This window comes from Crinia signifera, chromosome 12 (assembly GCF_055691185.1).
Source record: "Crinia signifera chromosome 12, ASM5569118v1, whole genome shotgun sequence".
Taxonomy (NCBI): domain Eukaryota; kingdom Metazoa; phylum Chordata; class Amphibia; order Anura; family Myobatrachidae; genus Crinia; species Crinia signifera.
The window spans coordinates 71,773,074-71,788,299 of record NC_139228.1 but is presented as its reverse complement, the minus strand read 5'-3'; the positions used below and the strand labels follow the sequence as shown (position 1 = coordinate 71,788,299).

The 15,226-nt window shown below is 48.7% G+C and overlaps 1 protein-coding gene across 6 annotated transcripts in view; it reads left to right on the top strand.

The window, feature by feature from the left end:
• The window catches only part of UNC79 (unc-79 subunit of NALCN channel complex), a 179,222-nt gene that overhangs the window by 118,259 nt on the left and 45,737 nt on the right, over positions 1–15,226 (top strand). For all 6 annotated transcript variants that reach the window (XM_083166032.1, XM_083166033.1, XM_083166029.1 and 3 more), the window contains 5 exons: positions 5,821–5,933; positions 6,027–6,112; positions 6,219–6,392; positions 8,721–8,789; positions 10,731–10,841. In XM_083166032.1, the coding sequence (XP_083022158.1) occupies positions 5,821–5,933; positions 6,027–6,112; positions 6,219–6,392; positions 8,721–8,789; positions 10,731–10,841 (553 nt within the window). The remainder of the gene's footprint in view (positions 1–5,820; positions 5,934–6,026; positions 6,113–6,218; positions 6,393–8,720; positions 8,790–10,730; positions 10,842–15,226) is intronic.

The window sequence follows — 15,226 nt, the reverse complement described above, 5'->3', positions numbered from 1 at the left end:
TAGGACACTACACCCCAACATGTCCTGACCACTGGCCATAATACATCTATTACACCCTATACAGACATAGGACACTACACCCCCAACATGTCCTGACCGCTGCCCATAATACATCTATTACACCCTATACAGACATAGGACACTACACCCCAACATGTCCTGACCACTGGCCATAATACATCTATTACACCCTATACAGACATAGGACACTACACCCCAACATGTCCTGACCGCTGACCATAATACATCTATTACACCCTATACAGACATAGGACACTACACCCCCAACATGTCCTGACCGCTGACCATAATACATCTATTACACCCTATACAGACATAGGACACTACACCCCCAACATGTCCTGACCGCTGACCATAATACATCTATTACACCCTATACAGACATAGGACACTACACCCCAACATGTCCTGACCGCTGGCCATAATACATCTATTACACCCTATACAGACATAGGACACTACACCCCAACATGTCCTGACCGCTGAGCATAATACATCTATTACACCCTATACAGACATAGGACACTACACCCCAACATGTCCTGACCACTGACCATAATACATCTATTACACCCTATACAGACATAGGACACTACACTCCCAACATGTCCTGACCACTGGCCATAATACATCTATTAAACCCTATACAGACATAGGACACTACACCCCAACATGTCCTGACCGCTGACCATAATACATCTATTACACCCTATACAGACATAGGACACTACACCACCAACATGTCCTGACCACTGGCCATAATACATCTATTACACCCTATACAGACACAGGACACTACACCCCAACATGTCCTGACCGCTGACCATAATACATCTATTACACCCTATACAGACACAGGACACTACACCCCCAACATGTCCTGACCGCTGGCCATAATACATCTATTACACCCTATACAGACACAGGACACTACACCCCAACATGTCCTGACCGCTGGCCATAATACATCTATTACACCCTATATAGACATAGGACACTACACCCCAACATGTCCTGACCACTGGCCATAATACATCTATTACACCCTATACAGACACAGGACACTACACCCCAACATGTCCTGACCACTGGCCATAATACATCTATTACACCCTATATAAACATAGGACACTACACCCCAACATGTCCTGGCCATAATACATCTATTACACCCTATACAGACATAGGACACTACACCCCAACATGTCCTGACCGCTGGCCATACTACATCTATTACACCCTATACAGACATAGGACACTACACCCCAACATATCCTGACCGCTGACCATAATACATCTATTACACCCTATACAGACATAGGACACTACACCCCCACATGTCCTGACCACTGGCCATACTACATCTATTACACCCTATACAGACATAGGACACTACACCCCAACATGTCCTCACCGCTGGCCATAATAAATCTATTACACCCTATACAGACATAGGACACTACACCCCAACATGTCCTGACCACTGGCCATAATACATCTATTACACCCTATACAGACATAGGACACTACACCCCAACATGTCCTGACCACTGGCCATAATACATCTATTACACCCTATACAGACACAGGACACTACACCCCCAACATGTCCTGACCGCTGGCCATAATACATCTATTACACCCTATATAAACATAGGACACTACACCCCAACATGTCCTGACCACTGGCCATACTACATCTATTACACCCTATACAGACATAGGACACTACACCCCAACATGTCCTGACCACTGGCCATACTACATCTATTACACCCTATACAGACATAGGACACTACACCCCAACATGTCCTGACCGCTGGCCATAATACATCTATTACACCCTATACAGACATAGGACACTACACCCCAACATGTCCTGACCACTGGCCATAATACATCTATTACACCCTATACAGACATAGGACACTACACCCCAACATGTCCTGACCACTGACCATAATACATCTATTACACCCTATACAGACATAGGACACTACACCCCAACATGTCCTGACCACTGGCCATAATACATCTATTACACCCTATACAGACACAGGACACTACACCCCCAACATGTCCTGACCGCTGGCCATAATACATCTATTACACCCTATATAAACATAGGACACTACACCCCAACATGTCCTGACCACTGGCCATAATACATCTATTACACCCTATACAGACATAGGACACTACATCCCAACATGTCCTGACCGCTGGCCATAATACATCTATTACACCCTATACAGACATAGGACACTACACCACCAACATGTCCTGACCGCTGCCCATAATACATCTATTACACCCTATACAGACAAAGGACACTACACCCCCAACATGACCTGACCGCTGGCCATAATACATCTATTACACCCTATACAGACATAGGACACTATACCCCAACATGTCCTGACCGCTGGCCATAATACATCTATTACACCCTATACAGACATAGGACACTACACCCCAACATGTCCTGACCACTGGCCATAATACATCTATTACACCCTATATAAACATAGGACACTACACCCCAACATGTCCTGACCACTGGCCATAATACATCTATTACACCCTATACAGACATAGGACACTACACCCCAACATGTCCTGGCCATAATACATCTATTACACCCTATACAGACATAGGACACTACACCCCAACATGTCCTGACCACTGGCCATAATACATCTATTACACCCTATATAAACATAGGACACTACACCCCAACATGTCCTGACCACTGGCCATAATACATCTATTACACCCTATACAGACATAGGACACTACACCCCAACATGTCCTGACCGCCGGCCATAGTACATCTATTACACCCTATACAGACATAGGACACTACACCCCAACATGTCCTGACCGCTGGCCATAATACATCTATTACACCCTATACAGACATAGGACACTACACCCCAACATGACCTGACCACTGGCCATAATACATCTATTACACCCAATACAGACATAGGACACTACACCCCAACATGTCCTGACCGCTGCCCATAATACATCTATTACACCCTATACAGACATAGGACACTACACCCCAACATGTCCTGACCGCTGGCCATAATACATCTATCACACCCTATACAGACACAGAACACTACACCCCAACATGTCCTGACCACTGGCCATAATACATCTGTTACACCCTATACAGACATAGGACACTACACCCCAACATGTCCTGACCACTGGCCATAATACATCTATTACACCCTATACAGACATAGGACACTACACCCCAACATGTCCTGACCGCTGCCCATAATACATCTATTACACCCTATACAGACAAAGGACACTACACCCCCAACATGACCTGACCGCTGGCCATAATACATCTATTACACCCTATACAGACATAGGACACTACACCCCAACATGTCCTGACCACCGGCCATAATACATCTATTACACCCTATACAGACATAGGACACTACACCCCAACATGTCCTGACCGCTGGCCATAATACATCTATTACACCCTATACAGACATAGGACACTACACTCCAACATGTCCTGACTAATGCCCATAATACATCTATTACACCCTATACAGACATAGGACACTACACCCCAACATGTCCTGACCACCGGCCATAATACATCTATTACACCCTATACAGACATAGGACACTACACCCCCAAAATGTCCTGACCACTGACCATAATACATCTATTACACCCTATACAGACATAGGACACTACATCCCAACATGTCCTGACCGCTGCCCATAATACATCTATTACGCCCTATACAGACATAGGACACTACACCCCAACATGTCCTGACCACTGGCCATAATACATCTATTACACCCTATACAGACACAGGACACTGCACCCCAACATGTCCTGACCACTGGCCATAATACATCTATTACACCTTATACAGACATAGGACACTACACCCCAACATGTCCTGACCGCTGGCCATAATACATCTAGTACACCCTACACAGACATAGGACACTGCACCCCCAACATGTCCTGACCACTGGCCATAATACATCTATTACACCCTATACAGACATAGGACACTACATCCCCAACATGTCCTGATCGCTGGCCATAATACATCTATTACACCCTATACAGACATGGGACACTGCACCCCCAACATGTCCTGACCACTGGCCATAATACATCTATTACACCATATACAGACATAGGACACTACACCCCAACATGTCCTGACCGCCGGCCATAATACATCTATTACACCCTATACAGACATAGGACACTACATCCCAACATGTCCTGACCGCTGGCCATAATACATCTATTACACCGTATACAGACATAGGACACTACACCCTCAACATGTCCTGACCACTGGCCATAATACATCTGTTACACCCTATACAGACACAGGACACTACACCCCCAACATGTCCTGACCGCTGGCCATAATACATCTATTACACCCTATACAGACATAGGACACTACACCCCAACATGTCCTGACCACTGGCCATAATACATCTATTACACCCTATACAGACACAGGACACTACACCCCAACATGTCCTGACCACTGGCCATAATACATCTATTACACCCTATACAGACATAGGACACTACACCCCAACATGTCCTGACCGCTGACCATAATACATCTAGGTACTCTTTACCTAGAAGGGCGCCCACGATTTTGATCGTGAGCATCGTTAGTAAAAAAAAATCGCGTCGGTCGCATCGCATGCGACCAAAAAAATCGCATGCGACCGACGCGATGCCCGCGATTTCCCATAGGGAACAATGTTAAATGTCCCAATTGACCCGATTTTCCTGTTCAATGTCTCAATTGCCCCGATTTTTCATAGGAAACAATGTTAAATGGCCCACAGAGGCCAAATAGGCACCCTGAAGTGTGAAATGTCCCCCACAATTGTTAACGCCACCCCACGATCAACGTGAACCCGAAGCGTGGCGAGCACAGCGAGCCCGCGAGGGGCAGTGGTACGCGTCCTACGACCTTTTCATACCCCCACTATCCACGTCGGCGTGGAGAATAGAAAGTGTGGCGAGCGCAGCGAGCCACCGAGCCCGAAGCGTGGCGAGCGCAGCGAGGGGACGCGGACAGCTGTGAAGCCCGCGAGGGGGCGCGTATACCTGTGAAGGTGTCCGCGTCCCCTCGTGGGGCTCGCTGCGCTCGCCACGCTTCCGGCTCGGTGGCTCGCTGCGCTCGCCACACTTTCTATTCTCAACTCCACGCCGACGTGGATAGTGGGGGTATGAAAAGGTCGTAGGACGCGTACCGCCGCCCCTCGCTGCGCTCGCCACTCTTCGGGTTGACGTTGATCGTGGGGTGGCGTTAACAATTGTGGGGGCCATTTCACACTTCAGGGTGCCTATTTGGCCTCTGTGGGCCATTTAACATTGTTTCCCATGGAAAATCGGGTCAATTGAGACATTGAACAGGAAAATCGGGTCAATTGGGACATTTAACATTGTTCCCTATGGGAAATCGCGGGCATCGCGTCGGTCGCATCGCATGCGATTTTTTAGTGCATGCGATGCCCGCGATGGCCGCGATGGGCGCCCTTCTAGGTAAAGAGTACCTACATCTATTACACCCTATACAGACATAGGACACTACACCCCCAACATGTCCTGACCGCTGGCCATAATACATCTATTACACCCTATACAGACATAGGACACTACACCCCAACATGTCCTGACCACTGGACATTTTCCTTTAATATACTGCAATACGTTCCGTTCCCTTGAGTACTGATGCCTGTTTCTGCCTCCTCCCCAGCATGATGATTCCAGGGAATGTGGCCGGGGTGGCAAAGCAGTTTCTTCGCTGTGTTTTCCACCAGCTGGCGCCCAATGGCATTTTCTCGCAGCTGTTCCAGAGCAACATCAAAGGTAGAGTGCTCTGAGCCATCCTGCCGTGAATGCGCTGTCTCTGGCCTGGAACGCCGCTCATCGCTGTGCTTGTTCTCCTTTCCCATCTTACAGACAGCAGCTTTTTACGCACCTTAGCGACATCTCTCATGGATTTCAACGAGCTGAGTTCTTTCGCCGCCCTGAGCCAACTGCTGGAGGTAGGTTACCGAGACACATACGGACTCTTGTACTGAATGAATTGAGGATATTCCTCCTGCAGGGAGTTACGTTAGTATTAAAGATGTGACGTGTGACATTTCTTAGGGTATGAATAACAAGAAGAACCTGCCAGCTGGTGGAACAATGTTGCGGTGCTTGGAGAACATTGCTACGTTCATGGAAGCCTTACCCATGGACTCCCCCAGTAACCTGTGGACCACCATCTGCAACCAGTTCCAAACTTTCTTCACAAAACTGCCTTCTGTCCTTCCACTCAAGGTAGAGATCTCTGCTCAGCCATGGCGTATGTGCGTCAGCGTAGGCTTAGGGAGGTATAACGGGCCCGGTTCAGAGGTGGACATAAATGCACAGAGTCATCTTTTGCTATTGCGCACGGGCAAAATTTCCTTAAAACTCCTGCGGATCACACGCACCAGGGTGGATCCACACAGAGGCGCAGTTGCAATTGATGTGCACGATATCAGAAATGTTGTAGATACCTTCATGTCCTACCTTAGTTGTTACTGGGAGACGTCTAGAAACGGATGGATCGGTGGTCGTGTTGTAGGAGTGTTGTGGGCGTATCAGTCATAGAGGCTTGGTGCACAGATGATAACTGCAGATGGGTGTGGTATAGCCCACAGGCAATGTCCAGGTTGTTGTTGTTGAACTACACATCCCAGCATGGCCTGCAAAAGTTGTAGCATGTAACAAGGCATGCTGGGGTGTGTAGTCCCACAACAGCTGGAGGGTAGAAGGTTCCCTATCGCTGGTCTAGGTCATTAGGTCAACATGGACAAAAAGTTGACACAAGCAAAAAGAAAAGGGTCAATACTTCAAAACACACTTCAAAACCTCAGCACATGTACCCCCAATGAGTATACCGCTTCGGGACTCTTTTACGTTCACAATTGGAGTCCAGTTAAATAGAAGTTAAGTAAGAATTAAAAAAAAAATTCAAAATACCCAAAAGCTCATGTCGATCTTTTCCATGCCGACCTTTTTCATGCATCGTCATTGTTGATCTTGTGCATGTAGACCCTTTGGTGTTGACCTGTTGACTGCGGACGTAGACATCTGTCAGCCACCTGGATACCACTGTAGATAAAGGCCCTAGTCACCATGGAGAAACTGCACCTGCCAGGGTTGTAACTAAGGGATATGAGCGCTGCTGCTGTACACAGAGTTCAGGGCTCTGTGGGCGGCACCGTAGTTGGGCCAGGGTCACTGCATTTGGGTAGCAATCGGGGAGGTGCCTGATGATGTAAAGAGGACACGCCCACCTCCAAAGCGGCCAGTTGCATCTTCTCTCTGCACAGAGAGGAGAATAATAAAGGGTCTGATTCAGACCTGTTTGCTAGGTTGTGTATACTTGCAGCCAGCAAACAGGTCAGCACCGCCCCATCGAACGCCTGTGAACCCGCGCTGCCCGCATCCCCTCGCATGCAGCCGCAGGGGAGAGTAATCATTTGATGGTCGCCAACCATCGAATGATTTTTTGTTTTCCCATTCGGAAATAAAAGTCAATGAGAACTGACTATTTCAGCCCGAGATCGGCGAAAAGGGGGTGGGACATTATGTGACGTCAGCTGACCGCCCCGAATAGGCAACGGCCCGCCTGTGGTACCAGGGGAATGCCCTGCGTTTCCATGGGGACGCCCCCTGCTGCCACCCCCTTCCCTCCCCTGCCTGTGTGAACGCCACAGTGCTTGTGTTACTCTCTGAACGCATTTGCACAGGGGGAGTGCACATCCCCATATACGCGCATAGACATGCAGACTTCCAGTGTAGTACCATTAACAGCCTGCAGGTGGCCATAGTGGTGAAGAACCCCTTTAATTTGATCCAGCCATTACAAACTACAATTTCATTTGAAGACTAACCTGTGGCCGGATTACGGAGGTTATTCTGGTTTATAGAATTCGCAGCCTTCCGAGTCCGCCAAACCCCGCCTTGCGAATGGTGGCCTGGCCAGTAACATCCAATTGCAGTCTAGTGGGATCCTCCCACATCATTTGATGGTCGGGGACCATTGAATGATGGCGAAGGTGCACGCATATAAAAGTGACTCTCAAGTCACTTACATATGCGTGGATGTTCGGGAGGAAGTGGGCGGGCAGCTGGCATCCGGCGATGTCAGCTGGCCGCTCTCCCGCACCCGAGTCATCTCCCAGCACCCATGGGAGTTCCTATGTGCAAATGTCCTGGGCCGTCCCTCCACACCCCCCCCAACTGCACACTTGGGTGCGTGCGCCCAGCGAACATCCTGTAAGCCATGGATGCACGCACCTCGCATATGCACATGCGCAGAACTGACCCTGTGCATGCACCCACTACTGGACCCCTTGCGATCTAAGGGGTCAGAACGAACGCACCTGAATAAGTCCCTACATGTACTATTCCTGTGCGTGTTACACAACTTATCTGTGCTATAATAAAAATGTCAAATTATGACAGAAAGTGAACATAGTTTAATGCTGTGATTCCAACAGCGCTTTAACCCTTCACAACCCTCCCCTACAAATCCCTCTTCCAGTACCTGATCCAAGTCAGTTTAAAGACACAATTGTGCGCGTTGGGTAATACAGTCCCTGTTCTCATCCACAGTGCACCTTAGACTCCAGTCTGCGGATAATGATCTGCCTTCTGAAGATCCCAACCTCTAACGCCACCCGGGTAAGTGCAGACGGCCAGCTGAGTGGGTTCCGATGTCGGGCTGATAGCATGAAGGCCCATGTTACAGCCAGTGGGGTTTGTGAAGCTTTGGAGAGTATTAAATGTGAAGCCTTATGGCCAGATGTATCAAGCTACAAAAAGTGATAAAGTGGGGAGCGATAAACCACCAGCCAATGAGCTCCTAACTGTCATTTTTAAACCCAGCTTGCAACACAACAGACAGGAGCTGATTGCTCACATCCGATCACACCCAAACATACCATTGCGCTTGTAGCGTGCGCTGGCACCAATGAATGGTGGGTTGTTAATATCTTGGGTCTAGGCTCCATCACAGAACCTTCATACTGTGGACCACTGGTCATGACATCACAATGCTGCTGAACATGTCCTTAACGTCAAAAAATATATACACAAGGTATATCGGGCGCAGATAGATAGATAAATATCTATATGTCATTGAATAATAATATAAATTAAAAATATCAATTAATATAATTAATAGGTAGCCACAGTTTTAATTGAATGTTAAGCTGCTCCCAAAAGAATGATCCGATTCAATAAAGAAGACCAAAAAAGGTAATTTTAAGAGAGCGCACTGCACTGAATATGTAATACATATAAAAATGATTTATAAAAATGATTGTTATACATGTATAACCACACGCAAAAATATCAATTTCATTATAAACATATCATATGTCCAGCATCCAGGGCCGGCGCCACCACTAGGCTAATCTAGGCATTTGCCTAGGGCGCCGGCCACTGGAGGGCGGCATTTTGTGCCGCCCGGGTACCTGTCCTACGGCGCTGTGTATTTAAATCTGGTGGCGGAGGCAGCGGGGGTCCCTGCAGTCCATTAGAAATCACGAGCGCTATCCGCCGGGCTATGCGGAAGCGCTTCTAGTGTGAAAACTCTGGCAGCACGGCGCACGCTGATCTCAGCCAATCAGCGTGCTGCCAGTGTTTTCACACTAGAAGCGCTTCCGCATAGCCCGGCGGATAGCGTTCGTGATTTCTAATGGACTGCAGGGACCCCCGCTGCCTCTGCCGCCAGATTTAAATACACAGCGCTGCAGGACAGGTACCCCCCCCCAGCACCGGGGCGCCCCCACCCCGACTCGCCTGGGGCGCTCCGGTGCCTTGCACCGGCCCTGCCAGCATCAACCACAGTTAACCTTATAAATTCATCAACTTTTGATTGGCTCTTACCCACTTTATCTAATATCACAGTCTCCGTTAAGGTGCGGAGCCTCTTATGTCCACATTCTCCAGAGATTTATAACGGAGCCCAAAGAAAAACAGGGGGACAAACTCCTCAATAGCTGATTATATAAAGGAATGTTCCTGTCATTTTTAGGGATCCCAAGTAGAAAGGACAATCTCCTTTAAGTATATTTGCGGTTTCCGCTTTTTAGGGTGCGATGACGTCAGCGAGGTTACGCTGTAGTGCGGCGATAATAGATGTTTGAGGTCCGCTTCAACCGGCGGGGCTCTGCTGGAATATGAGCCTGCCCCGGGAGCAGATCCTCACCCCCCCGCACCTCTCGCCGTCCTCTCGGATTGCAGAGAGAGGCGTCACAATCACCCGGACAGATTTTAGCACCGTCGAGATCGCCTCAGGTCACTCCAACAGTGCGACCAGTAACAGCGGGATTCCATGGGACAATTGGGGGATCCGATGGTACAGGAGCAACTTATTCAAGGTTAACAGGTGGTGCTGGATGATTCCACTGCTTGACGCGTTTCTCCGTTCCTCAATTCAGTGCGCTCTCTTAAATTACTTTTTTTTACTGTCCTTAACTTAGCCAGAGGGCCGGCTCTCTAGATCCGCTACGCCATGTACATACGGGGTGTTATTGGTCAGATTGACCAGGTTCTGTGATAATATAACTGAGCTTGACACTGTGATGAAACTGCTGATCATTATGTCTCTAATTACAGAGTTTGCTCGAGCCATTCTCCAAGCTCCTGAGTTTTGTCATTCAGAACGGGGTGTTCACCCTGGCATATCTTGTGGAGCTCTGCGGGCTGTGTTATCGGGCGTTCACCAAGGTAGGTCACACCTATGGCACAATTCTGGGCTGCATCTGATCAGGTCGCCTCGTCGACTTTCGGGGGTAACTTAGGAGGGGTCCTAGAGGCAGCGTTACAAAACGTTTCTGTTCCGTCTGATGATGTGTCTATATTCAATTTTGCTGAGATCGCGGTGACATGCCATCTGCCATCATTGTGTCGTGATGGGGTATGAAATTCATAACCTCAGTTCTGTGAAGCATTAATACTAACCACTCTGCTATCGTGCTGCACCCTCTTCAATAGGACGCCCCCCTTAGTAAATTTACCCCATATGTGGGAACTATTATGATTCTATGCATTTTCACTAATTTACATTCATTTTGCTACATAATCTGTACCAGACCCTTTATGTCCGGCATGCCAAAACTATGGCCCTCCAGCTTTTGGGAAACTACAAGTCCCATCATGCCTTGCCGCAGTTTTGCTATTAGGGAATGCTAAAACTATGGCAAGGCATGCTGGGATGTGTAGTTTCACAACAGTTGGAGGGCCATTGTTTGGACATGCTACTTTATGTCATACACACTGGGCGTTTCACCATTGGTGTGCCAACACATGCATTTGTTCTATGGCCAGAGCAGTTTCTCCATCTGAACATGGCTTCTGCAGAAATGCTCATGCTTCTGTGAACGCCCAGACCACTCCCATATCACGCCTACTTTAACTGTTTCGCTTTTTTGAATACGGGCCCCAGGCTCTTTAAAAGAGGTGGATTTTGGCATAAACAAGCTTCCCTTTTAATTGATTTAAATTTGTAATCATAAACATATGGGGCCTTATTCACGTTGCCTCACTAAGCAGAGAAAATCGCTGCTTACAAAGCGGGCGGGCAAAAGCCAAGCGAATGTCCACAGCAGCATGTAAATAGATGTGTTAGCTGAAACATCCATTCACATGCAGCTGTGCGTGTAAAAAATCATTTGGCGGTCGTCGATTTTTTTGCAGGCTCGCAGATAAAAGTTCAATTTTATCTGGCACGGAGATCGGCGAAGAGGGGCTGGGCGCGGCAGCTTTTCTCTGGATGCACCCACCATTTTTGTGGACACGCCCATGAAATGCTGGGCGTCCCCATGCTCCCGCCCCCTGTCTGTACCGCGAACAGTCAGAATGTTCCCTGTACAGTCAGAATATTTTTTATTTAAAGATGGAGCCGCTCTCTGCCATTCCGCCAGCGTGCCAGATTTCACTAGCTGGCGAGCACTGATGGAGGGTGGGCTGGCGGACGGGGACGTTAGCATTAATAACATTCCGGTTACGGAGAAGCCGCTGATGATACCGAGCGGCCAGAAGATCTTGCTGCCGCTGCTTGGAGAAGAAAGTCAGAGGTGTAGGTAAGCTTAGGGACAGTCAGCTAGCCGACCTCCCTCCCTCACAACAGTGCCGAACACCAAGCACCACGGACTGGCGACTCAGGCACCAAGATTGTTTTGTTATGTTTACTGCTCATAGCGGTTTTTAAAGGCATGTATTGTACATATACATTTTATATGAAAACAAGCGCTTTTTAACAAAGATTTCAAGCACAATCCCCCCCCCCTAAAAAAGCCGCTTTTAAGGCGCAAAACTGCACTTTTTTTTACAAATACAATAATAATAATAACAACAACAACCACAAGGTGCCACAAGGAGGGTACATGGGGTGCTGGCTGCACGCCGGTACCATATTCTGCCGCATATGGCTCCTGTGTTAGAGAAGTGCAACCATCCTAGATGATATCACTCCAGCAAGCTTCCTAGGTGACATCACTCCAGCAAGCTTCCTAGGTGACATCACTCCACCAGAGCTTCCTAGGTGACAGCACTCCATCAGAGCTTCCTAAGTGACAGCACTCCATCAGAGCTCCCGAGGTGACAGCCCTCCATCAGAGCTTCCTAAGTGACAGCACCCCATCAGAGCTTCCTAAGTGACAGCACCCCATCAGAGCTTCCTAAGTGACAGCACTCCATCAGAGCTTCCTAGGTGACAGCACTCCATCAGAGCTTCCTAGGTGACAGCACTCCATCAGAGCTTCCTAAGTGACAGCACTACATCAGAGCTTCCTTGATGACAGCACTCCATCAGAACTTCCTAGGTGACAGCACCCCATCAGAGCTCCCAAGGTGACAACACTCCATCAGAGCTTCCTAGGTGACAGTACTCCATCAGAGCTTCCTAGGTGACAGCACTCCATCAGAACTTCCTAGTTGACAGCACTCCAGCAAGCTTCCTAGGTGACATCACTCCAGCAAGCTTCCTAGGTGACATCACTCCAGCAAGCTTCCTAGGTGACATCACTCCATCAGAGTTTCCTATGTGACAGCACTCCATCAGAGTTTCCTATGTGACAGCACTCCATCAGAGCTTCCTATGTGACAGCACTCCCATCAGAGCTTCCTAATTGACAGCACTCCATCAGAGCTTCCTAGATGACAGCACTCCATCAGAGCTCCCGAGGTGACAGCCCTCCATCAGAGCTTCCTAAGTGACAGCACCCCATCAGAGCTTCCTAAGTGACAGCACCCCATCAGAGCTTCCTAAGTGACAGCACTCCATCAGAGCTTCCTAGGTGACAGCACTCCATCAGAGCTTCCTAGGTGACAGCACTCCATCAGAGCTTCCTAAGTGACAGTACTCCATCAGAGCTTCCTAGGTGACAGCACTCCATCAGAACTTCCTAGTTGACAGCACTCCAGCAAGCTTCCTAGGTGACATCACTCCAGCAAGCTTCCTAGGTGACATCACTCCAGCAAGCTTCCTATGTGACAGCACTCCATCAGAGTTTCCTATGTGACAGCACTCCATCAGAGTTTCCTATGTGACAGCACTCCATCAGAGCTTCCTATGTGACAGCACTCCCATCAGAGCTTCCTAATTGACAGCACTCCATCAGAGCTTCCTAGATGACAGCACTCCATCAGAACTTCCTAGGTGACAGCACCCCATCAGAGCTCCCAAGGTGACAACACTCCATCAGAGCTTCCTAGGTGACAGTACTCCATCAGAGCTTCCTAGGTGACAGCACTCCATCAGAACTTCCTAGTTGACAGCACTCCAGCAAGCTTCCTAGGTGACATCACTCCAGCAAGCTTCCTAGGTGACATCACTCCAGCAAGCTTCCTAGGTGACATCACTCCATCAGAGTTTCCTATGTGACAGCACTCCATCAGAGTTTCCTATGTGACAGCACTCCATCAGAGCTTCCTATGTGACAGCACTCCCATCAGAGCTTCCTAATTGACAGCACTCCATCAGAGCTTCCTAGATGACAGCACTCCATCAGAGCTCCCGAGGTGACAGCCCTCCATCAGAGCTTCCTAAGTGACAGCACCCCATCAGAGCTTCCTAAGTGACAGCACCCCATCAGAGCTTCCTAAGTGACAGCACTCCATCAGAGCTTCCTAGGTGACAGCACTCCATCAGAGCTTCCTAGGTGACAGCACTCCATCAGAGCTTCCTAAGTGACAGTACTCCATCAGAGCTTCCTAGGTGACAGCACTCCATCAGAACTTCCTAGTTGACAGCACTCCAGCAAGCTTCCTAGGTGACATCACTCCAGCAAGCTTCCTAGGTGACATCACTCCAGCAAGCTTCCTAGGTGACATCACTCCATCAGAGTTTCCTATGTGACAGCACTCCATCAGAGTTTCCTATGTGACAGCACTCCATCAGAGCTTCCTATGTGACAGCACTCCCATCAGAGCTTCCTAATTGACAGCACTCCATCAGAGCTTCCTAGATGACAGCACTCCATCAGAGCTTCCTAGTTGACAGCACCCCATCACAGCTTCCAAGGTGACAGCACTCCATCAGAGCTTCCTAGGTGACATCACTCCACCAGAGCTTCCTAGGTGACAGCACTCCATCAGAGCTTCCTAAGTGACAGCACTCCATCAGAGCTCCCGAGGTGACAGCCCTCCATCAGAGCTTCCTAAGTGACAGCACCCCATCAGAGCTTCCTAAGTGACAGCACCCCATCAGAGCTTCCTAAGTGACAGCACTCCATCAGAGCTTCCTAGGTGACAGCACTCCATCAGAGCTTCCTAGGTGACAGCACTCCATCAGAGCTTCCTAAGTGACAGCACTACATCAGAGCTTCCTTGATGACAGCACTCCATCAGAACTTCCTAGGTGACAGCACCCCATCAGAGCTCCCAAGGTGACAACACTCCATCAGAGCTTCCTAGGTGACAGCACTCCATCAGAGCTTCCTAGGTGACAGCACTCCATCAGAACTTCCTAGTTGACAGCACTCCAGCAAGCTTCCTAGGTGACATCACTCCAGCAAGCTTCCTAGGTGACATCACTCCAGCAAGCTTCCTAGGTGACATCACTCCATCAGAGTTTCCTATGTGACAGCACTCCATCAGAGTTTCCTATGTGA